Source organism: Rhinichthys klamathensis, unplaced genomic scaffold (genome assembly GCF_029890125.1).
Source record: "Rhinichthys klamathensis goyatoka isolate OS25496 unplaced genomic scaffold, OSU_Roscu_1.1 h1tg000486l_1, whole genome shotgun sequence".
Taxonomy (NCBI): Eukaryota; Metazoa; Chordata; class Actinopteri; order Cypriniformes; family Leuciscidae; genus Rhinichthys; species Rhinichthys klamathensis.
Window position 1 is genome coordinate 189,433 of NW_026606973.1, and position 27,656 is coordinate 217,088.

Genomic DNA, 27,656 nt, shown 5'->3' on the forward strand with positions numbered 1-27,656 from the left:
GTATACGACTTCAGTGAAAGTGAAACTGAACAGATGAACTGGCAGCTTCTTCAAAACAACATTGAAGAAACCCTGAAATTAACGATCAAATCTGATATTCACTCACAGGTGAGCGATGGAAATGTAAGTTCACTAGTTTAATAGCATGACGCAGTAGGCTATAAGAACGTTTGTAAAATTAAAGTCTGTTCATGTCACATATCAGAAACAGGAAGTATTTGAACTGCAGACAGAATAAACAAGTCCAGTGAAAATCCTAACTCCATTAAACAGAAATAACACTTGGTGTTTACAGATGTTTATTTAGTAAGTGATTTGTTTGAAAAAAGTTCCACTCATTTTCAGTGTGGTCTTTTATAAAAGATCTTATGATAGTATTAAATTGTTGTTGTAAAAACCTGTTACATTTGCTGTACTGTGGCTACTAGTTTCTGTATTTAGTTTCCTCAGGTTTTTACTATCACTCAATACAGTACCCAACTGCGGTGTCACAGAGCCCATCTAAAACTAAACCAGCAGTCTCAGACCAGATTGTAAGGGCAGAGCTTATAGGCTCAGTGTGGATAGGGTTAGTGTTAGACATCTTTTGACTTTGATATAAACAGTGGTACATAATTTGTTGTTGTAAGTTATAATAGTATTTAACATGCACCATCCATAGCCTAACTTACTCAGTATATAATTATAAAAATTGCTCTCTTCAGCAATGTAGATGATATATTGTTGTCATTACTTATCTTTTCAGCCATGGCATCCTCCAGTGGCCCATCACTAAATGAGGAGCTCCAGTGCTCCATCTGTATGGAAGTGTTTACTGATCCAGTCACCACTCCATGTGGACACAACTTCTGCAAAACCTGCTTGATCAAGTGCTGGACGAACACACAGACCTGCTTCTGTCCACTCTGTAACGAAAAATTCAGCAAAATACCTGATCTCAAGATTAATACAACACTCAGAGAGGTTGTGCAACACTTTAAGGAGAAGCTCAATCTAGGAGAATCTGAGGTGTTCTGTGACATCTGTGATGAAAGAAAGCAGAAAGCTGTGAAGACCTGCCTGACGTGTCAAAGCTCTTACTGTGACTCTCATCTGGAGCCTCATCGCAGAGTCCCACGTCTAAAGAAACACACACTGATCAACGCTGTTGAAAATCTGGAGGATTATATATGCCAGAAACACGAGAGACCTCTGGAGCTGTTCTGTAGAGATGATCAGACGTGTGTTTGTCTGTCCTGCACTGAAGGAGAACACAGGACTCACAACACTGTTCCTATAGAGGAGGAGAGTCGAGAGAAGAAGGCAAGAGTTACAAACAAAGCACTTTAAACACCCCATGAAATTTAGTTCCCTATCAGTCAGTCACGTTCGACATTACATCGGACTGAACTGATGTATAGGGATCTCGCCTGAGAGCCCAATCACCATCGAGTTGTAACAGAACAAACCAATCCACTTCCAGTTATATAAGGCAGCGTGCAAACGCACAAATTAAGCTTTTGCTTCGGAGCAGAGCAGATGTTGTTTCACTCTGCTCTTCAATCATCGTTCAGTGAGTGAGTTGTTCCTTTTTTGGTGTGACTCTCCTGCCGGGTGAATCCCCATGGTCCCATGGGGGCTCCTGCAGAGGACCGGATGTCGATCGCTGCATTAGAGGGCGGACTTGAGCCCTCTGGGGATGAAGATTCGACTGTGCTGCCCCCTTTGCGCAGTGTAGCATTGTTTGAGTCCGACCCAGAGCTGACTGCCATGACTTCCCAGGCCGCTGCGAGCATTGGGCGCGAGTGGAACACTCCAACTATGTCCTGAACGCTCACGGCTGGATGATTGGTTTCTCGGGGTGGCACATAGTGTACAGCACCTTTTCACTTCGGTCCCTTTCTTCCTGGAAGAGCATGAGGAGGTTACAAATTTGTGGAAGGCACCTTTTTCTGCCAGAAACCGTTCCACTGCCTCCTCTGCTCTCACTACCGATGGCGGGGCTACCAAAGGTAACATGGAGATCCCCAGGTGGAGCGTGCAGTTGCGGTGCATTCAAAGCGCTGCTGGACAGGCCTCCTCTGCCCTGCACGCTATTTTGACCCAGGGTTGATACAGGAGCTGCGGACAGTGACTGACCTCGCCCTCAGGGTGGGCGGACCCTTGGATAGACGATGTCCACGCTAGTGGTACAGGAACTCTGGCTGAAACTGGCTGAGATGAAGGAAGTCGACAAAGGACGCAATGCCTTCTCACGCATCTCCAGCCTCTCCTTCACGGGAACTGTGTAGCCAGGTAAGTGTGCCACCACACTTACAGCCCCCACAGCCTCAGTACCTTAGTGGCAGACAAGTATGCTTCTGTGCTGCGTGCGGAGATCGCAGTCTTACTGACGAAGAACGCGATAGAGCTGGTCCCTCCAACTAGTACTTCATTGTGCCCAAGAAAAACGATGGGTTACGACCGATCTTGGATCTGCGCTTTGCCACCAAGATTGGTTTGCAGCGATCAACCTTAAGGACACATACTTATCTTGACGCATCTTGAGGACTGGCTCATTCTTGCCGCAAGATCAATTATGCGAACACAGGGACCTGGTGCTCAGGCACCTCAGCCGCTTGGGTCTTCAGGTCAACTGGGAAAAGATCAAACTCTCCCCCATGCAGATAATCTCTTTTCTCTGTATGGAGTTGGTTGACATGACAGCGTGACTCACAAACGAGTGTGCACAGTCAGTGGTGAACTGCAGCACTGGCTTCACAACCGGGTACACATGGAAATCACTCTGATCGGTCACGGTATTTTCAGCCTGTGGGTTGACCTTGTTTTTCTACAGGCAGGTGTTTTCCTATAACAAGTATTCAGGCATGTTGTTGTGTCAACAAATGCCTCCAGCACGGGTTGGGATGCTGTATGCAATGGGCACGCAGCCTCAGGTTCCTGGACAGGACCTCAACTGCAGTGGCATATCAAGGAGGATTTGTGCCATTCACATCCCTGGCTAGCTCAATTGTGCAGCAATTGTCTCACGACAGCACACGTCCAGGGAAGAGTGGAGACTCCATCCCCGGATGGTCCAGCTGATTTGGGAAAGCTTTGGGGTCACGCAGGTCGACCTGTTTGCATCTCCAGAGACAACCCAATGCCAGTTGTTTTATTCCCTGACCGGGGGGACCCTATGCTTGGATACACTGGCACACAGCTGCAGTTTGATGCATTTCTTGGCAGTCAGAGGCATCTGACGCCAGGTCTAGTACTTGTGTGTATGCCCGGTTGGTCAGCCCCTATACTAGACTAAATGCCTATATGTTGGGATTCCCCTCTTAGGTTATACCATATGTGTATTCTTCCATGGTATTGCTTTCCTGTTGGGGAGCCTGTGTCTTATTGACACCACCCCTGAACAAGGCGGGATCAACCACAGAGATATTCCATATGTAGCACTGCCCCAATGGTCAGTCTATATGTGAAACTCCACGTTACCTGCCTATGGGCAGGATGTCTTTCTGGTTGGAATAGGCACACTTTCCCAGTGTTATTAAGTAGTCTCACTGTGTAGGGTCAGAAGGAACACCAGTGATTGACATTTTCTGTGCAAAGCCCTGTCCTTTCTTCTGTCCCAACAGGTGCAGGGGGACTAGGTGGCTAACTCAAGGCAGCTGTTGTGGCACTTTCCATAGGGATCCCAATACGTCATTTCAGTCCGATGTAGCATCGAACATGACTGACTGATAGGGAATGTCTAGGTTACTAATGTAACCCCGTTCCCGGAAGGAGGGAATAGAGACTTTACATCCCATCGCCCCTGAAACGGCACGGACCCCGTCTCGGCTCCTCAGCAGAAAACTTAATGTGTGAGTTTGCACGCTGCCTTATATACCCGGAAGCAGGGACTGGCTTGCGATGCAAATCTCACTCGCATTGTGCATTGACCTGTTCTGTTACCACTCAAAGGCTCTCAGGCGAGATCCCAATACATCAGTTCAGTCCAACATAACATCTCCGTTCCCTCCTTCAGGTAATGGGGGTTACATTAGTTACCTTGATGTTTTCTTTCCTGTGTCCTGAAGAACCTGTTCTTTTTTTTAATTAACAGCTTAATCCAATAGTCTTTCATTACATCTGATAAAAGCTCATTTTGTTACCCTCAAAACTGTCAGACATGAATTATAAGATTCAAAACTGTTTTGTTTTTGTTTTTTAAATAAGACAGTCAGAAGATGGAAAGCTATATTCAGTGATAAATGTCTATGTTTTTCTCTGTATGTAGAATCAGCTGGTTCAGACACAGACAGACATTCATCAGATGATCCAGGACCGAAAGAAGAAGATTCAAGAGATCCAGCACTCAGTAGAGCTGAGAAAGGTTTGTGCTTCGATCAACCCGAGTTCATCTGGTCGTTTCACTCATGGTCGTTTCAGATCCCCCTCTCCCAACTTCACTCTCTAACTATCCTAGTCACATTGCATGACTTTACAAAAGAATCGATCCCCCTCTCCCATTTCACATTCTGTTCAATCTCTACCTATCCTAGCAAAAAATACATTTCAAAAAAGGATATGCATCATAATATTTCAATCTAATTAATAAAGGAGTTTTATTAAATTGTGAGTTCTGCCATCATCTAGTAACCCTCATGTGTAATGCTTATGCCGAGTAGGGGTGCAAAATATATAGAATCAATATCGTTATCGCAATATCACGTTGCCCGATATCATTATCGAAAATGTCTCGCGATAATTATGCGACCAGGGCTCAACATAAAAAAAAATCCCCACTGGCCCCCAGGGCCAGTAGATCAGAGTTTTGCTGGCCCCTTCTATAGTTTTTACTGGCCCTGAAAGAAATATAAGGAAAAGCACTTTTCGATTAAACTGTATTTATTGTATACATTAGGATTAATTTTTCTTGTCCCCTCACAATGACAGTAAACTAATTATTACATTACATGAGTGATGATGAGTAACGTTACATAGGCCTATTTTCACTTCAAAATGGCGAAATTAGACAAAAGGACACTAGTTTGCCTGATTATTTATTTTTGTCATTCGTTTAACATTTATGACCTAAAAAAACTGTCAATGAAGAAAAAATTAAGAACGTGCTGAATCTGATTATAACAAGACTGAAGCGAACACGAATTCACACGTTTATCACACATTTTTAGGAGGGCTAGGCAGAAGTTTAGGGGGGAATTTGATTACACTATTTTTAGATAGCCCGTCGGGCAGACCGGTTATGCATTTTGCATAACGGCTCGGTTGGCTTTTGTTGGAAATTTCCGGCAAACGAAACAGTACATGCCCTCATCGCCTTTCTCCACCCAGGTGTACTGTGTTTTCCATGACACTAGGAATTAGGACTGGGCGATATGGCCAAAAAAAATCATATCTCTGTATTTTTTTGGTTAAATGTCGATATACGATGTATATCTCTGTACTTTCTACGTTTTTATATTTGGATAAAGAAAATCTGTATTTATTTTAAAAAAATTATTTCACATCCTGTTCAATGATATCCAAACAATGTTGACATTGAAGGATATGGAAACAAATATAGGGAATGTAAAGTAGGCTATGCAATATATTATGTGCAAAAAGGAGGTTAAAATCACATTTCATTCTAACATTGTAACATTACAATCTAAAAACAAAAATAATGCTTTTGTTTTTAAAATGACTAAAGGCTAAACTAAAAATGAAAATAAAAACAAAAGCACAAACTAATTATATTAGACTGCATTTGATTACCCCATTATAATGGTCACTTTCATAAAAACATACTTGTAGGTTCAAAATTCCACATATGGCACATTTATTGTCTCCAACAACAAATATTTTAGCAATATGTATATTTTAGTCAGAATTATTGCGCTACTCTTCTATTGTGCTCCATCTGTAAGGCTCCGTCATTAAAGCTGCTGTAGGTAACTTTTGTAAAAAATATTTTTTACATATTTGTTAAAACTGTCATTATGTCCTGACAGTAGAATATGAGACAGATAATCTGTGAAAAAAATCAAGCTCTTCTGGCTCCTCCTAGTGGTCCTATTGCCATTTGCAGAAATACACGCTCCCGGTCAGAAACAACCAATCAGAGCCAGGAGGAATGTCTTAGCAGTGTCAATCACGCTCGTGTCCGCGCTGATCACACCCCTCTCTTGCACAGTCAGTCAGTCAGTCATGTTTATTTATAAAGCACATTTAAAAACAACAGCTTTTGGCCAAAGTGCTGTACAATGTATAAACAGGTATCCATAAGACATAGAACAACAAATAAACAATACACAAAGCACAAAACAATGCAATACCACTACAGCCGCTTATGACCGTAAGCAGCAATAAATAAATGAGTTTTAAGCAATGATTTAAAATCAGTGTATGTAGGTGCAGACTTTATGTGTAATGGCAGATTGTTCCAAAGCTGTGGGGCGGCCACTGAAAAGGCCCGATCTCCTTTTAATTTTAAACGAGTCCTCGGAACAGTCAACTGTTGCACAGCGCGAGCCGTCGTCCAAACTCAAGATTGCCGGCGTGCTGCAGCTGTGCTTATGACGGAGAAACAACCTAAACTGCCAATTCTCGAGTGACACCTGCTCATAAAACAAAGAGGTAAAGGAAAAAGACTGATGACGATAAACAAGCGAAAAAGAAAGAATTACACAGAGCCCATTGACTCAGTGTCAAAACTCTAGCCGCATAACATGTAGATAAAATGTCACGCACTCTGCTAAGCAACAATTGAAACCTGCTAATTCACTGGCTTGTCATGTTGCTGAAAATAATGTACTAGCACACCTTATCTAGCATTATATATCGCTAGAATAATTACTTACATACTATAACGTTAGTTACCGTTATATTAACGTTATCTTACTAGCTATTTATAACTTATAGAAAGAGTGCAACGTTATAAAGTTACATGTATTGCAAAATACATAATGATTTGAGGACCAAGTTTGTAGTCAAAGTATGGGCAGGCCATAGTCAATGTAAAGCATATTATTGACGTTTAGTCCCTATTAGTGAATGTGCCATATAACTTTTTATCCGCTGTTATGGGTGGCCCTGTTTACTAGCCTGCGCGTTCACGACAGGCTCCGCTGTGGAGGACGAGCTGTGGAGGGAGAGCTGTAGCGCAGCAGAGAGCAAGGGGGGGGGGGGGGGGACCTGTAAGTTGTGCTTGTTCAAATTTTCAGGCTAAGTCAACGTTTTCTCAAAACTCCCTACTGCAGCTTTAACAGAAGCTTGAATTTTAGCGGAGATTCACTTGCAGAAGCTCGTCCTCTGCTGACAGTGAAATGGACATATTTGTTTGACTTTCTAACATTTACATTTAAAGTATTACTGAACTGAACTGAAATGTACATATGGAGAATATACCTGTGAAATGTAAGTTAAGCACTGAGGAAAGCGCCACGTCTCAAACGCAGTAAACAGCGCAAGTATTTATCTGTCAGTCAGCAACAGTATCTGTCAGAGCATCAGGGCAAGCTGCTTTAAACTTGTTAACTATATCTTACCAGTTATTTTGAAGCGCTTAAGCTTGTGTCATGTTTAGGACAAATTGTACTATGTTCTTTCACTGCAGGAGCTCACACTGCGTACCCCGCTATTTTTCAGATGTGCCCTATCAAACTACTGTATCGATATAAACGGTATTGCTTCATTCCATATTATATAAAAAATAATTTAAAAAAAATCGATACAGTATATTGTACAAACTCGATATACCGCCCAGCCCTACTAGGAATGTCCTCTTTCTCGTATCAGCCTCGTTCTTTGACATTTTAACACGTTATAAATAACCTGAAGTAACATTGACATTCTTCGCGCCACCGTGCATGACGTTTGCTGTTTGTTTTGCTGATGGCCAGTAACTGGCCAAATTAACTAGCCCGACATACTCTTTTACTGGCCCTGGGCCATTGCTTATGTCGAGCCCTGATGCGACTTTTATTTTTTGATGCGTCCCGTCCGACATGGAGACGGACCCTGCGTTCTATTATTGTCAACGAACCGACTCGGCCCTCGGATATGACGCCACTTCCACCCTTCAAGCGTTCTGGTATGTTTTGTGCGTCCGAGTCGGAGAAAAAACATGGACACCACCCAGAAAGCTGTTGCTATGGTAGCACTGGCCGAGTACCAGGCGCTTATCAAAGCGCAGCCATTTGAACTTCTAAAATGTTCACTTTATTTCATGTTTTAGTTTATCTTCTGTTAACAACGCTAGCCACGTTAGTAACACCCGTTTGAAACGAGCCTTCATTCAGTATTGCTCTTACAACAAGACCGATTCCCATACCCACGGACGCAGTAAGGTATTGCAGTAATACGAGTGATTAAAATCGTAATTTAAACAACCAAAGCGGTCCAAAAACAATGAAAACAATTCATACAAGTCACACAGGGCGCAGCCATCTTGGATTCTGTATCGGAATTCTTGCTCGGTGTCCTCACGTTTGTCCGACGTCCGAGCTGGGAAATCCGAGGAAAGGGGGCGTGTTGGTGCGTGTTGCTAGGCAACGTCTGTCTACCTAGTCGGAACTCCGACACAGATAAATAATAGAATGCACCAGGAGTACTGAAGGAAAATGAAAATTGAGCGGAAGTACATAGGAAGGCGGAGCCAGGCTAGAGTGGAGCCTCGGGAACAGGGCCTGAAGTTAACTCTTTTGGCCACCAGCCACTGTGGCAGGTGGATATCAAAATTCACCTGCCACAGAGACTGTTTACCAGCCTTTTTTTTTTTTTTTTTTTTGCCTCATAGCCTAAAGGTGAAAAACGGTTATTTCACAATATTGTTCTTTAACTTGTACACATTTAAGTGCTGTCAAGTTATTAACGAAATCAACATAAGTAATAATAACTCTTAGAATATACATTTTAAAAAAATCTTTTTATATATTGATTTTGACACACACACACACGCACAACAGATCTATAGACGCAGCTCGTATGTAAACAAATCACCCGCGGCTGTGTTGATGGCTGATTTAGTCACGTAGACAGCTAGGTCCTGACAGCTTTTAGTTACAGCGTTCAGGAACCGTTAAGCAGAACTAAATTAATATTATTACTGGTAAAGTTACCGGGTACCGGACATTTTCTTACCGGTTCCCAACTCCCAACATGTACTACAGTTGCACACGCACACGCACACATGTGCAACTGTCATTGTTCTGGAGCCTACGTCAGCGTTACATTATCTCATCCCATCTCACCAACAGTTTAATACTCGCACATCCAAACATAGTCAGAAAAGGGTCTCATCTTCTTTCTGATCACATGAACGTTACGAAACAACAGTCGCTGTCATAAATCAGCCGCTCACGAACCTTGCCGTTGTCGCCAATTGACCACTTTGTTTTAAAATGTCTTCTTTTACTTTTCTTTGACTCATCCTCATCTTTTTGTTGGTTGTTTATTTCAGCTGGCCTTTTTACCCCAGTAATGTGCCGCCACATTATAGCTAAGGTCCAACGCAATGAAAATGAAAACGTAAAAAAAACAACCTAATGAATCACTCAATTCTCATTGGCTACCTGCCAATGTGGCAGGTAGATTGACAGTGTTACCCGCCAATAGCAAAATTCACCCGCATTTGGCAGGTGGTCGGGTGTTAATTTCAGGCCCTGCTCGGGAACATAAATAAGTGAAGAATAGACCAATGGTGCGTTCAAGTCATCTTGTATAGATCGTATTTACGAGTTGAACGCCACCACAATGTCGTAAATACCAGTGGGGAGTTCAGGATTTTCTCTAAGCCCCGATCTTTCCGAGTTGTGGGCGTGTCACTGAGAAACATGGCGAAATACCACAATACTTAAATATTATGCAGTGATATTGTCAAGGTTTTCTTATTTACAGCGCAGTTAAGCGAATTTCCTGCACAGAATATGATGGCATTATAATATAACAGTGCAACATGTAACGATAAAGTTGGCAGTGGCTTCATAAATTGATTAAAAACATTAAAAAACAAAGTAGCCTACATCCGATGCACATTTCTTTGTTCTTCATTTTCTAGAACAAGAGTTTAAGAACCTTACTGTGTTTTTGTGTAATTAATTAAGAGAAAGTACTCCGCCATCTTCCTCCGACGAAAGTGACTTGAACGCACTGCCGTCGTAAACACGACTTCCCACCTCCTACGTACGAACTTCCCCAGGAGGACTTGAACGCACCACAAGACAACAAAATAAAGCGAAACCTAAAGAGAGAGCAAAGGGAGCAAAAGAAAGATCACAAGAAAATTAGTGTTGCTCAGGGAGAAGACGAAATAACAGAGATTAAAGAGGAATCTTTAGTTCCAGATGAAACCGAACAAGTGTAAATGCATCTGTTGAAACCACATATGTAAATTTTACTCTTCCCAAAAATGCTAAAAAATAAACATGTGAGAGTGTGTTATAGGCTATATGTAATGTTATAGCCAGATATGACGGCGCTACTGCAACACGCATTACCGCAGATGAGAAGCTCTATTCATCAAGCCAACGAGCAGCAAACTATCGCAAATCAAAGTGAAAGTAAGTCACAGACGCTCAACACACAATCATCTTCATTAAAAGTCAAGAAACGAAATGATCTTTCCACTGCTGTTGCCGTTCTCTCTTATTGCGGTCTTTGATTTTAGCTGATGATCAATAATATACAGCTCATATCTGTTGGCTTTTCGGTTTAACTCCATTAAATCTGCATATAGCGTGGGAATTGAAGATCGGATTTAAATCCGTTTTGCAAAAACACATTTATGTGACCTGGGGCCGTATTCACAAAGAATTTTATCTTACCACTAGGAGTACTCCTAAATCGCACTAAAATATTTTAGCTAGGAGTTTTCTCTTAAAAGTTATTCACAACGCCTTTCAGACCTACTCTTAGTAAGGAAAAATGACAACTCCTAAACTAAGAATGAGTCATCGTTGCTATGGATGACGTCAATTCTCATGCACGAGCCTCCTCGCAATGATCACGGTGATTGGTTGTTAGATGACAGGGCCATCATGCGGAACATAACACAGACGCAACAAATCATGGATTTAGGACATCTAAATGTCTGTGTCCTACACAAAATAATTATAGTAATGTCATCGAAATGCATATATAATGACATGTTTGTGCAGGCCCCAGTGAAGTGTAATTCTAAAAAGGCAGAGAAAGAGAGAAAAGTCGTGAATTAAATTAAATTAAATCAAGGTAACCTAATACCCCACTGAAAACCGCCACTTGCCTAATAATGAAAAAACGACACTTGCATTAACACTTGCTTGGTTAATTGACATCCTATTAGCCTAAATAGACTACTTAAAGCAAGGAACTGTTGCTCCTATTCAGTGTTGGGGAAGTTACTTTTAAAAAGTAGTGTTTTCTCGTTACTCGTTACTTCTTAAAAAAGTAATCCGTTACTTTACTTAGTTACCCCCTTTGGAAAGTAACTTTTTATGTTACTCGTTACTTTTACGTTACTTTTATGTTGCTTGACTTTGGGCAGAACCCAATATCTGTTCCTAAATGTGTAGGCCTACATAAAATTCTACCATGAACTCTACTTATTGAAAAACTAGAAAAAAAAAAACTAAAAAAAGAGAGAGATTTTGAGATAGAAAAAAAATATATATTTATTTAAATAACATTTGAAAAACCTGTATAAACTGAACACCAAAGCACAATATTAACTATTGAGCGGTGGTGACGCGTTCATGAAAAATGTCACAAAGAACCGGCAAAAGAAATGATTATGAATATCAAATATAGCAAGGAGACATTTCAATTGTTTATTAATAAACAAGTGTTTTCTTTGTCAGTCAGTGTCGGCTGCAAAGATAAAGTTGACGATGCTGACTCGCGATCTTCACAGTAGTGAACGCGCCAGAGAGAAATGCACATTTCATATGGATTACATAAGCAGAGAGTCTGTTTTCTCTCGTTTTGAATAGTTTTGTTTTAAAGTACACATTTCAAGCTTTCTATATATTTCTCATATCTTTGAGGCAAGTAGCTTGCGCTAAGTTTCGGTTCATTTATGAGACGAGCTCAGTCCATGCGCCGGCACGGAGCTCCTGAGAAGTCCTGATTATATTGCCTGCTATATTTACTGCTTATTTATTAAAGACAATTGGTTGATGAAACATTGATTAAAATTAAGATACAAAACGAAATTCACTTTAAAGAAAGGCTTTCTACAAAAACAAACTTAATGAAGTGGTCAAAATCATGTCTGCCCACTCCATTTGTCTCCCGATTGCGCATCTTATGCTCTTACTCATGCTTTTCACTTTTCATATAATCAACATTGATGAAATTAAAAAATAAATTATTTTATTTAAATATATATGACATATTTAAATATATATAAATATGAAACTAAATCGTTTTCTTTAATGACTAGGCTACAACACGCAGGTCTATACAGAGAAATTTAATATCGGAGCGGGATTTGAGCGAACGCCGTCTTACTGTAAGCATGTGGGGGTAGAGGTACGATTTTCGAGCAATCATCGAATATTATTTTGCTTGATATGCCAATCCTTAATATTTGGTGTTTTAAATGCCTGTTTGAGGTCTCTGTGAAAGATTTAAAGCAGTCTTTTAGTGCCGCTTTCAGAGCGGTCTAGTCCGAAGAACTGTTACGTCCATATTGTTTCTTTCCTCATAAATGCGAACACGAAAAAGTCAATACAATTAATATTTTATGTTCTGTGGAGAGCCAACCCTTCTTCATCCGGTGGGAGTATTACTTTTGGTTTGCGCAGTGTAATTCACAGAATTGATTGCTCTGCTACCAGCCTCTGTCACGGAGCTTGTGACTATTGCAAGCGCGCAGCTGAGGAGACAGTGTTGCTGTCAAATCTGTCCATGGGAAAAGTAACGTTGTGCGGAATTGAAAAAGGAACTACGTTTCGTTACCAAATTCTCAGTAGTAACGCGTTAAACTACTTTTTACCCGAAAAAGTAGTTACGTTACTGTAACGCGTTACTTTGTAACGCGTTACACACAACACTGCTCCTATTGAAGTAGCCTAAATATGTAATAGTTGAATGACGGTGGATTATGAACTCGCCAAAACGGAAAAGAAAGCCCAACTGGACGCAGGATCAGTTAGTGCTGCTGGCTCAGTTGGTGCTGGAAAAAAAAAACATAATAAAAGGGAAATTCGGCACTGGGATATCAAGCAAAACTAAGCGTGAGAATGGGAGAGGATTTGTTTGCAGATCAATGCAGCATTCCCGCTTGTCGCGGACCCCGGACGACTGCGAGAGGCGCTGGTGTGCGCTACAATCCTTTGTGAATAGGTCTTAGTGAGTTAGGAGTCCTCTCGACTTCTTTTAAGCTGTCCCAGACTTAGGTGCTACTTTTAGGGCTAAAATGCTTCGTGAATTACTCTTAGTGAAAAAAATTAGGAGTCCTAATGTTAGGAGTGACACGCCCATTATTTTTAGGAGTTGCTCCTAAATTCGCCAGTTAGGAGCTACTTTTAGCCTTAAAATTCTTTGTGAATACGGCCCCAGGTGTAAATGGAATAGTTCTGATAAATCAGATAGCTATCCGATCTGAGAAAACGCATGAAGTGGCCAGGCCAAATTGCCTTCTAAAGGCGGTTGCACAGTTGTAGATGGGCTCTGTTTCTCTTGACATTTTCTTTTTACTTGTTTTTTAGATTCATTTTGTTTCTAACATTTCCTGTTCTATAGACATGCTCATTTATTTATTTTTATACTGTACTACCAGTAAAACATGTCCTGTTCTGTAGTAGACACATGGTTATTATTTATTTATTCATGTTGTACCAGGCTGTCTGTTGAATATAAACCTTGTGTTGTAAGAATTTGTTATGAATCTATTTTGATGCGTTTTCCCATAACTTTTGTAAATATACATATGTTTAAAAATATCGCAATTAATATCGAAATCGCAATATCAAATTTTTTCAGTATCGTGCACCTCTAATGCCGAGTTCACACTGCACGATTTTCAAAGTAGTCGGGTCACTGTTCTTTTCACAGATCGTTTTGATCTTAAAACTTTCATTTTGGGGTGAACTATAGATTAACAAATATAACTGTTCTCATTCATCAGAGAAACACAGAGAAAGAGAAATCCTCCAGTGTTGAGATCTTCACTGATCTGATCCGCTCCATTGAGAGATGTCAGTCTGATCTGATGAAGATGATGGAGGAACAGCAGAAAGCAGCAGAGAAACAGGCTGAAGATCTCATTAAAGAGATACATCAGGAAATCACTGAGCTGAAGAGGAGAAACACTGAGCTGGAGCAGCTCTCACACACTGAAGATCATCTCCATCTCATACAGGTCTGTCAACATCTCTCTCATGTACAATAATACAGGACAAACACTCTGTTCTTTAAGGTCCACCCAATTGACTCAGACGGTCTCCAGTGGTGTGTCTGAAGGTTTTCTGTGTGTTTTGAAAATTAATTTCAATTACACTTTTGACTTAATTTTATCTTGACCTTGAATTTAGGTTGGAATACCAATCGATTATTGGTAATTTATATTTATCTAGATATTGTATTATTCTGTTTAACTCTTTACTTTAGATTGTACTTGTTCATTTGGATTCCAATGTTGCTCAGAGTCTCACGCCGGCCGTTAACATGAATCTCACGGTCACAAACTCGCCAGTCTGATTATTAGTCAGAGCAGAGGTTATGACTAATAATATTTAATAGGCCATCCATGCTTGACATTATTTAAATAGTAATTCCATTTGGTCCCCTACAGTGCCTATATAACAACTTAGCTAAAGCTCAAACAATAACCAGAGGTTATGGCTAATACTAATACTACTGCCCCATGCTTGCTATTATTTAAATTGCATTTTTGTCTAGCCCCCTATAGTGAATGCAACTATAACAATTTAACTAAAATCAAACAGTTAGTCAGACATCTAGAATCTCGCCTGATGTGCTTCATGCTCAGTCTAACCTGAGATCTAGTAAAACTCAAGCCTGGACACAGATTAGCGGAAACATGGATACAACATAATCTACTAGATTCAATAATCTCAGGTAAATCAGGTAAATCTATAATGCCAATTACATAATTATGTTGAAGATAATCAATACAAAACAATACAAAGTGCTCAGAAATAAAGAGTAAAATATGCATACCTGAGATCTGAAAGATACATAATGCTGAGTGTATGGAAGAGCTTCAGCATTACGAGCTGATCAGATACAGAATCACCCTGAACCTTTTACAACATTTCTTTAAATACTCAGAACAAGACAAAACATCCTCCAAATGGAGGCACAAACTAACAATTGGAATTTGCATTAATCAAGATCCCAGACTTGGGTAGTGATGTGACATTTGAACCGAGGCATCGGAGCTTGTGTCGAGAAAAAAATGGGCGTGCCAGATGAAGCCGCGATTCGAGGCTTTTGTTGTTAACGTGAAAATCACGTGACTGATGACAAACGAGGCCTCGGTTTGTGTGGATACGTCATTGGTTCGGTCTGAGTGTCGCTTCTGGATAAAGGGGGTTCGAAACTCACGCCACCTTCTGGGTGTTGCAGGAGTAGTAAGCACTTGTAGCGTGTCAGAGAGAATCTCATTGTCGTTATTGTGTCATATATGTGTTAGGGCTGTATATTATTACATTATATCAGGTTAGAATAGTTATTAATAATAATGAATAATTGTTATTATTAATTATAGTAGCTATATTATAGTCTTGTTATATTAATTAGATAAGATTATTTGGATTTTTGGTAGCTTAGATTTTTGGATCTGGACTGGACTGCTTTTTAATTTCGATTGCCCTTTTGGATTTGTTTGCTTTTTATGACATCTTCCTTTTTCATGGTAATGGAGCCAGCGAGAAAGAGGAGATCCTCCCCTGTCTGGGCTCAACAGAAGCATCAGTATCTTCATTTATACCCGCTGGCACTGACATTTTATGTTCCCCTGCATCCTCTGTTCCTTGTGAAAGGATATTTTTCCAAGGCTGGTGAGGTTTTGTCCAAGAAGAGGAATTGTCTAAACCCCAACACACTTCAAAAAATTAATTTTCTCAATAAAAATCTATTGCAATCCTTCCTCTATCCACCCCAAACTGTGGTGTTTACTGCAGTTTACTTTATTACACTTCCTCGAGTCCCTCCACCATAAGCACTGCACTCAACACAGTCACTTTTGTTGTTCATACTGTCCCTATCCAATATTTTTTGGAATAATTAATTAACTGTGTGTGTGACAGTTGTCTCTCTACAAGTAAATGCAGACAGAGAAATATACACGTTTTATTTCATACCCAGGCAATGGACAAATGTCTGCACAGATCTCTTTATTATTGCAAATGAAAGGTTACAGAGACATTAACTCATATTTAGAAGAAGATAAATAAATAAAACATTGCGGGAGGGGGGCGGGTCATTGGTTCAGAATGAATTAATTTGCCTGCAATTTCTTTGCACAGTAGATAGGTGTCACTAGTGAGCAATGCTGAATGAAGCTTCGAGTAATGAACCTTTGGATGAAGCAATGGGCTGCGAGGTCTCAGTGGTTCAGGAAGCCTCATCTTGCCATCACTAGACTTGGGTAGTTTAGACCTTATTGAGGACAGAAGGTGATTTGCATGAAAGACCCTGGTAAAGGCTCTCCCTCCACAGTAAGCAAAGTATTTCTAAACTCCTACTGAACTGAGTGAAAGTGTCAGGAATTTCAGGGAACGAACCCAATCGCAGACAGTATGCAATATACAAAGTTTATTAAAGACAGAAAACAGGTAAAACAAAACCCACGAAGGGCAAACAACACTGGTAGGGAAAAATAAAGACTAACAACACTAGACTAAGACTGAACTATAAACTCACAGCAGATACAAGACTAAACAGCTCTTTGACAAAACTCTTAACAGGATACTCACGAGGGTGATTACAAAGGTATGAAACAATGAACCGGCACAGGACAGCAAACACAAGGGGATTAAATGGGGGAACACTAATGACGAGAACAGGTGAAGCTGACTAGACAATAATGACAAGACGAGGATAACAGGGGGGGGGCGGGGTGACGTAACGAGACAACACAAGCACATGGCCCAAGCAAAAGGCCATGAGCTTGTACACAAAACATGAGTCTGTCATGATCCTGCCCCAAGACTTAAAGAAAGACAAGGACTAGATGGCAGAATCATGACAGAAAGGAAGAAAGGGTGAAGGTAAATAATACATTGTTGCGCTCACTACAGCACGGGTGTTTGGTAGAGAACGCAGGTTAATAGGTGGGAGGTTCACCTTCCTGATTGAAGGAGGGACTAGTTAAGCATTGAAACGCAAATCAGTGAGATCTTAAAACGGTGTGATATCATGAGCTTGAGATATACGCAGAATCAAGAGTTTGTTTGCATGTTGTCTCGTCGGGAGAGACGCGCCACCGGTAAGCTGCTGTTTAATAATGAAACGCTTATTGAGATGCGGGGGAAAGTTTGCCTGTCTGTTTGTGTAACTACCCAGCAAACATTTGGACGTGTAATGACCGTTGAAAAGACGTCCGTCCGACACGTCCCGTCATGGTTGAAAAATAGTTCCAAAATGAAAGTTGAACCGACGTCTTTGACGTCATCTGGCCGTGAATTCCACGTCTCTTCTGGCCGTGAATTCCACGTCTTTTCTGGCCGTGAATTCCACGTCTCTTCAGCGCGTCCCTGGACGTCTAAATGCGTCGTCATTTGTGTGTTTAAATGTGTTGCTGCATAATTAAGTGTATATAAGCCTGCATTTAAAATAATCACACACATATTGTGTAACATCGTGAAAGGCAATCAAGTCTTGAAGTTTACACATCTTGACAAAGGTTCTAAAAAGGTCCAAAATTGGTCTAGTCAGACCTGACCGTCAATAAAACGTTTTAATCACGTGTACATCACAAACAAGAACACATTTGTGGACATAAGAAAAAAAGAAGCATGTTCTGATTTAGCACATTTTATTGATCTTGAAAAGCCAAAATGTATCTTAATATTTTTTCAATGTTTAACATTTGTTAACCAAACTAAAATACCAATTACAAAATACTGAATTATTATATAAAGGGATAGTTCACCCAAAAATGAAAATTCAATGAAGAAAGGTACAGGTTTGAAACATGAGGTTGAGTAAATGATTACAATTTTCATTTTTGGGGAAACTATCCCTTTAAACACATTGTTTGGCTCAGTTTTTGTATCCACCAGCTGTTCGTGTTTCAGGTGTTCTGCCATTGCTGCATCAATTTCAGAGTCTGTAGCATTTGGGCTCCACCTCTTCACAGCATCTAAGGGAAGAGAATATATATATATATATATATATATATTTAAATAAATAAAATTATTATTAAATTAAAATTTGAGGTAAATGATATGCACTTATTTTAAAAATATTTTTATGGTCTACAGCTAAATAAAAAAAAAAACATGGAACAATATGAATGAATCATGAATGACACATTAGAAAAAGGTAATCAACATGCATTACATTTTATTTTATTGTATAAAATATGTTCTGCTTTTATTTTTAAAGCAGTTACTGAAAACATACATGTTAAAATCCAGCTAAACATTTCATTCCATTTCAGATAATTTACTTTCTGAAAGAAACTCTCAAAAGGCTACATTAATAAGTTACAGTAATGACTGTATCATTAAACAATATACTTGGTATAACGTTATCGTTGTTGTATACGTTCAAAGTTACTTTTAGCCTACTGGCTAATTTTAGCCAAACTCAGTAAATTTCAGTTGACAATGTGGGCATAATTTCTTTCGGTTCATTCATGTCACACAAGTAAAACTCAAGCACATTAATCTAATACAAAATGTACTTACCCAACAGTAGATTTTTAATAATATCGACACAACTCCCTCCTCTCCTCGTGCTTGTTCAAAGTTCCAGAATCTATGGGGAGAACGCGTTAACATCTCGCGACATAATCCCATCGCATGATTTTGTAATATCGCGAGATCTTTTGTTACTACATCTTGGCAGCACAGTTTATGGTTTGGGCAGAGGGTTTGGGTAATTACATCCAACTCAGACATAAATGGTGACCGGGTATATTTCTGTTTTACTTGTACATACATTCCATAAAAAAATAACAACGAATACATCAGGTACAACAGGTTAAAATAATGATTAAAAGGCAGTGGCTTTGCAATCACTTGACTATACTGTGCATTTTGTGATTATAATTTATAAAAACAAGATAAAGTAAATATATATTCATTTGTATATAAATCGTGTATTTTACAAAGAATTATAAATCCTGATAATTTTTTTCTGTCTTGCTAGACTAGACGTGCAAAAGACGCCAGTGGACGTATATTCACAGCCTGACTAGACGTGTAAAGGACGCCAGTGGACGTCTTCTTCACAACCTCTTAAAAACTTCATGGGCAACTACATTAATTATTGCAGTATTAACCATGCGAGGATTAAGCGCAGCTTTTGCATATTTAACAAGGATTTCATAGAGGGTCATGATGGACTATAAATGCACGTGTAAAAGACGTCGCCAGGTGACGTCCTCTCACCCGATACACTAAACATAACTACACGAGCTAAAAGTTAAAATAACAATTATACATGCAACTGTAGACATGTACAAATGTATCTGAATGCATTTTTAGGAAATGTTCTGTGTTACATTTTTTACCGATTTATGACGTCCTGGCCGCAACTATTTTTGGCCAGGGACACGACGTTGCCGTCGGACCAATGTTTGCTGGGTACTGACAACCGCGGCATATGCGCGCAGTTTGTGTGTAGATGGATGTTGGTAAATGTTGCTGTGGGAACACTGAGAACCTCGTTTGCAATCAATGTTTAATGTTGTCGTATTGATAGTATTCGCGGTAGAACTTAAGGAAATGTTTGGATTTGGAGCGTTTCACTTTCATATGAGATACTTCCTGGTTTGCGATGCCGGATGGGAAATGTAGTTTGTTGTCTTGCGTTTATAATGAGTTACTATGCTAAAGCGCCACTACATAAACTACACTCACTAGATTCACGTCGGGCCAAGCACTGAGAATATCTCTTTGATTTAGAGCGATTGGTTTAATTGAATATTGGTGTATTGTGTGAAGCTGTTGCATTTCTGTGCTTAATGTTTATAGTCATTTAGATTAATTGCTAAATTATACTATAGTATTTATTGAGAATGTTGATATATTATTACGAAATATTTATTAGAATTAATGTTTATTAATATTTTATATTGTTCAGAATTTATAGTATGATATGTAAGTGTTATTAATATTGTCATTTACACTGTCTTTTTATGTCTATAGGTTTATAACCTCTTTGTTTGTGGACAAATCAACTATATGTGGAAATAATAAATCCAAGTAAACAAAACCACAATTGAGTTATGCAACGTGTTCTCTCCTGACGCCCCGTTCGGTGGGGAAATTCTTGGAAAACCGAACATACATTTTGAAGGAAGGACAAGAGTGAAAGAATTATCACCATTATCAAAACGATCCCCATTCACACGGATCCGCGAATAACGACTAAAAGCCCTGTATTCTGCTGCCAGGCCAGAATATAATAGTATATAAAAATCTCAACAATTGCGCTAAAGCGTTAAATGAATTAAATATACGTTCAAATACATGTATGAAAGAAATTGCCTCGAAAATATTAACTTAAACCATATTATTATCACAATTAATCTGTTAATGAGTTAGAGCTTGAAAAATTGTAGCCTACATACCCACAGCAGAGACACTCAAATCTTTTGCGGTACGGCAAGAGAAGCGGAACAAAATAGTATATGTCTGCAGTACCATAAATAATCACAGGAGGGGAGCCTTTGAGCACTGAATACAACCAAATAATTTATTTCATGGAATTCACATCAAAATTATTTAAATTAATTGTTCTTTTTAACCCTGTTACATAAGCAGTTGTTTTATTTATATTTTATTTAATATTTTTGTATTTTCCATTTTCATTTTATTTAAAGTTTAAACAATTTTGTTGTTTTTTTACATTTGTATAACATTTACATACATTTTAGTCATTTAGCAGACACTTTTATCCAAAGCGAATTACACCTGAGGACTAAACCAAGCGAGTCATCGTGAATAGACAAAAACAACGCAAGAAGTGCTCAAAATACAAAGTTCAGACATTGCTCGGAGTAGCATAAGCCAGATAAGCAAGGATTTAAAGGAAAAGGAAATAATTTTTTTTTTTTTTTTTTTTTTTTTTTTACGTTAAGTGCTCCCGGAAGAGATGAGTTTTCAGTTGTCTTTTGAATGCTGTCAGGGATTCTGCATTCGGGATGAGGGTGGGGAGATCATTCCACCAGCATGGTACCGTGAATGAGAATGTTCTGGAGAGTGATTTTGAGGCTCTCTGTGATGGTACCACGAGCCGTCGCTCATTGACCGATTGCAGGCTTCTGGTAGGGACGTAGACTTGTAGTAGTGAGTGGAAGTAGGAGGGAGCTGAGCCTGTGGTCAATCTGTAAGCAAGCGTCAAAGCCTTGAACTTGATGCGAGCAGCGAGTGGTAGCCAGTGCAGAGAGATGAGGAGAGGAGTGACATGGGCCCTTTTGGGCTCGTTGAAGACCAGACGAGCTGCAGCATTCTGGATCATTTGTAGAGGTTTAGTAACACATGATGGAAGTCCAGTCAGAAGAGCATTGCAGTAATCAAGCCTAGAAATTACCAGGGCCTGGACGAGAAGTTGTGTTGCTTGCTCAGTTAGGAAAGGCCTGATCTTCCTGATGTTGTGCATAGCAAACCTGCATGATCGAGCTGTCTTTGTGATGTGGTCTGTGAAGGTCAGCTGATCATCAAAGATTACTCCAAGATTTCTGACCGACCTTGAGGGGGTGATTGAGGATGAATCTAGCTGGATAGTGAAGTCGTGCTGTAGAGACGGATTGGCAGGGAGGATGAGAAGCTCAGTCTTTGCCAGGTTGAGCTGCAGGTGATGTTTCTTCATCCATGCCGAGATGTCCGCCAGACAGCTTGAGATCCGTGCAGCTACTGTGGGATCATCTGGTTGAAATGAGAGGTAGAGCTGGGTGTCATCAGCATAGCAATGGTAAGAGAAACCATGTGCCTGTATGATGGGTCCCAGTGATGTGGTGTAAATGGAGAAGAGGAGCGGTCCAAGAACTGAACCCTGGGGAACCCCTGTGGTCAGTTGATGTGCTTTGGATACCTCACCTCTCCATGTGACCCTGAAGGACCTACCTGTGAGATAGGACTCAAACCAGTGGAGAGGAGTACCTGTGATGCCCAGAGATGAGAGGGTGGACAGAAGGATCTGATGGTTCACAGTGTCGAAGGCAGCAGACAGATCCAGGAGGATGAGAACTGATGATTTGGAAGCAGCTTTAGTGATACGCAGGGCTTATGGGACCGACAGCAATGCAGTCTCGGTTGAATGCCCTTTCTTGAAGCCAGATTGGTTGACATCCAGCTGGTTGTTCTGAGACAGGAAAGATGAAACTTGGTTGAAAGCAACTCGTTCAAGTGTTTTCGCAATGAATGGTAGGAGAGAGACAGGTCTGTAATTTACTAAAAGTGATGTGTTTAACGTTGGTTTTTTGAGCAGTGGAGTTACCCGAGCCTGCTTGAATGCTGTTGGGAAAATGCCAGTGTGGAGGGATGAGTTGATAATGTGTGTGAGAGCTGGTAGAAGTGTGGGAGAGATGGCTTGTAGAAGGTGTGAGGGGATGGGGTCCAGAGGGCAGGTGGTAGGATGACTGGAGAGGAGAAGTTTAGATACTTCTTCCTCGGTTAGTGGAGTGAAGGAGGAGAGAAGGTTATTGGCTGTGGGAGAGGTTAGTCTGGGTTCCTGTGTGTGGAGCTGAGAATTGACTGCTGATAGTTGTAGTTTTGTTAGTGAAGAAGTTAGCAAAATCATCAGCAGTTAGCGAGGAGGTGGGTGGTGGTGGAGGTGGACAGAGGAGAGAGTTGAATGTCTTGAACAGTGAACGTGTGTTAGAGGCGCTGTTGATCTTGTTGTGGAAATATGAAGATTTTACGGTGTGAACATCAGCAGAAAAGGCAGAGAGCAGAGATTGATACCTACTGAGGTCAGATGTGTCTTTTGATTTGCGCCATTTCCTCTCCGCTGCCCTGAGTTCGGTCCGGTGTTCACGAACCTCAGATAACCAGGGGTTAGAGGGAGTAGCGCGTGCTGGCCTGGAGGAGAGAGGGCAGATATTGTCTAAAGAAGAGGTTAGAATGGAGCATAAAGTATCCGTTGCAGTATTCACATCCAGAGATGAGAAATGTGAGGGTGAGGGAAGAGAAGATGACACAGCAGAGGAAAGATGGAATGGAGAAAGTGAGCGCAGGTTTCGTCTGAAAGTGACTGGTAGGGGAGTTGGTGGTGCATTGGTAGTGAGTTGTAGATTGAAAGTAATGAGGAAATGGTCTGAAACGTTGAGAGGTTTCACCAAAATGTTGTCTGTGATACAGTTGCGTGTGTAAACCAGGTCCAGTTGGTTGCCTGACTTGTGAGTACCTGTGGTGATAAGCCGTTGGAGATCAAAAGAGACTAGGAGAGAGATGAAGTCTGTTGCATACGGCTTCTCTAGGTGAATGCTGAAGTCGCCAAAGACTACAAGTGGGATGCCATCCTCAGGGAAAGAGGAAAGCAGCACATCCAGCAACTCTACAAAGCTTCCCAGTTGACCTGGGGGGCGATATATGACTACAATATGGATCTTAGTGGGAGTTGTAAGTGTAATAGCATGATATTCAAATGAGTAGTTATTGCATAGAGAAGAGAGAGTTGAGTATTTCCAATTGTTAGAAATGAGAAGACCAGTACCCCCACCCCTCCCGGACTGGCGAGGGGTGTGAGAGAAGGAGAAGTTGTTAGAGAGAGCAGCAGGGGTTGCTGAGTCTTCTGGACGGATCCAGGTCTCAGTCAAGCCCAAGATATTAAGAGTAGAATGAGATGCAAAGGCTGGAATAAAGTCAGCTTTATTGACTGCTGATTGACAATTGCATAGACCCATAGAAAGGGTGAGAGGTGAGTGTGTGGATGAGAGAATAGGGCGCAGATTAGCAGTATTGCGCTGCCTTTTGTGCGTGATGAGAGAGCGTTGTCGAGAGACAACAGGAATGTATTGAAAGCACATTTTGATTAAGGGAAATAAGAAAAATAAGAAGAAGGTGGGAAAGGAAAGGGCGAAGAAGATACTTAAGTGCCTTGCAGGTGTCCTTGCTCGGTGGAGTCGCGCAGGTAGAGTCGCAGGTCTTTACCCAAGTCCAGGGGCGTAATTTGTGGGGGGGATGGGGGGGATATAACCCCCCCAATATTTAAATCTATGCATTACAACCCCCCCCCCCCCCATCCCCATCCCCATCCCCATCCCCATCCCCATCCCCATTATTTATACCATAATCACAATATCAGGAGGCATACCCAAACTTCAACCCCCCCAATGTTCAAACCAAATCTACGCCCTTGCCCAAGTCGGTCTTCACACGAGAGCTGAACGCTTCCGCTGACGCTTCCGCGACAGCACGCACACTACATAGATATAAAGCTTTCAATTGCCTGAGTGAGGACAGCTGTGGCCGCCCTCGCCCGAGAATGAGCCAAACCGAAACTAGCTGTTGAACAGCGCTACTTAAGTGCTACAATAAAATACAGACTGCAACCCTATAGATGCGCGGCATAAATTCAAAATAGGAACGCGTCTAATTAAAATACAGATATTTAGTGAAGATAAAAATTATAAATAAGCAAAGAATCGAAAATAGCCCTACCTACTTGACAAATAGTAAACAGAACAACAGGAGAACTGGATATTAAGAAAAAACAACTTACGCGCTCTTGTTGTTCTCACAGAGTGACTGCTTGTCCTGTATAAAAAAAATGTATGTTTTAAATGTCTATAGTTTTCATTAATTTTTATTGAAGGTTGTAGTTTCAGTTATTTAAGGATATCAAGTTACACTTAATGAAAATGAGAAATGTTGCTTTCTTTGGATTGTGGGGGAAACCAGGGAAAAGTGTGTGTGGGTGTGTGTGTGTGGTTTTAGTTTCAGTGGACTAAAATAACCCTCAGTCAGAAATCTCCACGTCTGCAGCTTTACACACACCAAACTTGACAGTTTTATTCCTGTCTATATTCTAAAGGTTTTTACTGAGGGAGTTGTTCATATATCATTCACCTTATTTACAACATCTTATTCCTAAAAACATGATGAAAAATCTTTTTTTTTTTTTTTTGTCTGTTATTTTCTGATTTATGGAGAGAAAAAAAATCCCAAATCCCCTCAGTAAAAACCTTTAACTCTAATATGTCAACAGAATTAAACAAGAATGTTGAACCTGCTTTATTCAATATTCAGATTTCTGTTCTGGATATTTAATCAAATCAGAGCATATTCAATTAGACAATGCTTCATTTGCATATTTAAATATTTCAGAAATGTTTTAATACAAAATATAAACAATTCTTCATGTAATCAATTAACTCGAGGAAGTACGGTGATATCCATCCATATTCATACAGAGGTTTTGCCTCAACTGTGTTAGAAAGCTCCTGTGTAAAACATTGAATTTACTGCTTTAAAAATAATGCTCATATTTAATAGTCTTCTCTCTCCTGCTGTAGATGAGCTCATCCCTGTACACTCGTCCACACGCCAAGAACTGGACTGAGATCAGGATTGACTCTGATGTGAATGTGAACTCTCTGAAAAGAGCTCTGACTGAACTGAAGAAAACTCTAGATGAAAAACTCAGTCAAACTGGTATGTGAATATCAAACACAGTATATAGATTATTTTGTTATTAACTTAGGAATATTATAATATACTATATAAGGAATATTATGGGTTGAATAAAAAGTTGGTGATCACCAAAATTATTTAATCTCAGTCTGCAAAAGATCACACTGTTTGAAAAATATAATCATAACATAACTAAAACTTAGTTAGCATAAGCATTAGACTGGTATGATAAAACACTCACTAAACGTCTATGTAAAGTTATATCCAAACTTTAACTGATGCCATAACCAGATATTACAGTATTACTTTAACTTACTTTAGAGACATGTAAGTGATATGACAAACAAACACTAATACACATCACTGTAAAAAAAATTGTTACATGCCATTTAAAAAAAAAGAAAAAGCTAAAAATATTACACATGATATTTCTTAGTTTTTAAGGCTTGATTTCTTTAATGAAATCTATCTGAATAAATAATGTAAAATCTCCTAAATTATTTAATAAATATGACACAAGGAATTTTCTTTGTGAAATGTGCTTTTTTAATTTCAGTTGACTCTCAGAAGTGTGTGATTTTTAGTGAACGGAAATGACCTGTTTGAATTGGACTTGTGTTGTGTTTGACAGTGAGTCTGGTTTCTCCAAAGGCTTTTCTCTCTCCATTCTGTCACTGATGGAGTTTTGGTTCATCGCCACTGTCGCCTTTTAAGGTTACCTTAAATCGGTATCCTTCTTTCCTTAATTTAATAACTTAATCGGTTCCTCAATTCAAGCCTCAAAACTGCTTAAGTTTCCTTAAAAAATGAGGAAAGTGTATCTCTTGGTTTTATGAGTGAAATGTCCTCATGCCACAGATGCTGCCAGTAGAGAAACTCACTGTTAATCTGAAATTATTGCTATAAATAATTCATCATTATATTGTCATCTGTGTTCACAGGGTTGAAGTTTGTGCAGAAGTTTGCAGGTACAGTGTGACTGACACCATTTTCTTCAATACACTTACAATACATTGTTTATAACCTGTATTATATACTGTATCTGAAAATGTTTGTTCTGAAGTTGATAATGTCTGATCTCTCTCAGTGGATGTGACTCTGGATCCTGATACAGCGAATCCATATCTCATCCTGTCTGATGATGGAAAACAAGTCAGTTATGGAGACGTTAAGCAGGACGTCCCAAAAAACCCAAAGAGATTTGATATGGGTCTTTGTGTTCTGGCAAAGCAGGGATTCAGTTCAGGGAGATTTTACTATGAGGTGCAGGTGAAGGGAAAGACTCAGTGGACTTTAGGAGTGGCCAGAGAATCCATTAACAGGAAGGGGGAGATCACACTGAGTCCTGAGGATGGAGTCTGGATTGTGATTCTGAGGAATGAGAATGAATATTATGCCTGTGAAAGTCCATCTGTCTATTTATCTCTGAGAGTGAAACCTGAGAAGGTTGGTGTGTTTGTGGATTATGAGGAGGGTCTGGTCTCTTTTTATGACGTGGAGTACAGATCTCATATCTACTCTTTCACTGCTCAGACTTTCACTGAGAAACTCTATCCATATTTCAGCCCATGCGATAATGATGAAGGTAAAAACTCAAACCCACTGATCATCACTCCTGTCAGATGAAACGAACACAATAACATAAAATCTCAAAAGATTAACTATGGATGTGCTGTTTTTAGAATATGTAAATAAAAACCAAAAAAGAATTTGGACTAACCACAATCAAGAAGTTTTAACTTACAACTATTAAGAAAATGAATATGTGATACAAGCGGAAAAAATAAATGTATATTCAGGCCCTTAAAAATCAACTATAATGAAATGTTTGTGTGTTATATATACACTAGGGGTGTAACGATACCCTATGTCACGATTCGGTACATATCATGATACTAAACTCACGATACAGTATTATTGCGATACTCCAAGACTTATGGTAAA

At 39.9% G+C, this 27,656-nt stretch overlaps 1 protein-coding gene across 2 annotated transcripts; it reads left to right on the plus strand.

Moving 5' to 3' along the window:
* On the plus strand, positions 1 to 27,340 carry LOC130072346 (E3 ubiquitin-protein ligase TRIM39-like). Of its 2 annotated transcripts, none has more exons than XM_056237412.1 (7): positions 1 to 108; positions 746 to 1,302; positions 4,250 to 4,345; positions 14,066 to 14,299; positions 25,595 to 25,733; positions 26,654 to 26,680; positions 26,800 to 27,340. In XM_056237412.1, the coding sequence occupies exons 2-7, from the start codon at positions 748 to 750 to the stop codon at positions 27,336 to 27,338; spliced, it is 1,590 nt and encodes a 529-aa protein (XP_056093387.1). In that variant the 5' UTR covers positions 1 to 108; positions 746 to 747; the 3' UTR covers positions 27,339 to 27,340. The 2 variants fall into 2 exon arrangements, with proteins under 2 accessions (XP_056093387.1, XP_056093388.1); XM_056237413.1 differs by having other exon boundaries at positions 14,078 to 14,299.
* The last annotated feature ends 316 nt before the right edge of the window (positions 27,341 to 27,656 follow it).

Bases quoted from the DNA above. Each gene is read 5' to 3' on its own strand.
- LOC130072346 (XM_056237412.1), top strand. From the start codon at position 748: ATGGCATCCTCCAGTGGCCCATCACTAAATGAGGAGCTCCAGTGCTCC. The intron at 4,346-14,065 runs GTTTGTGCTTCG...CTCATTCATCAG, and splicing joins ACTCAGTAGAGCTGAGAAAG to AGAAACACAGAGAAAGAGAA. The intron at 26,681-26,799 runs GTACAGTGTGAC...GATCTCTCTCAG, and splicing joins GTTTGTGCAGAAGTTTGCAG to TGGATGTGACTCTGGATCCT.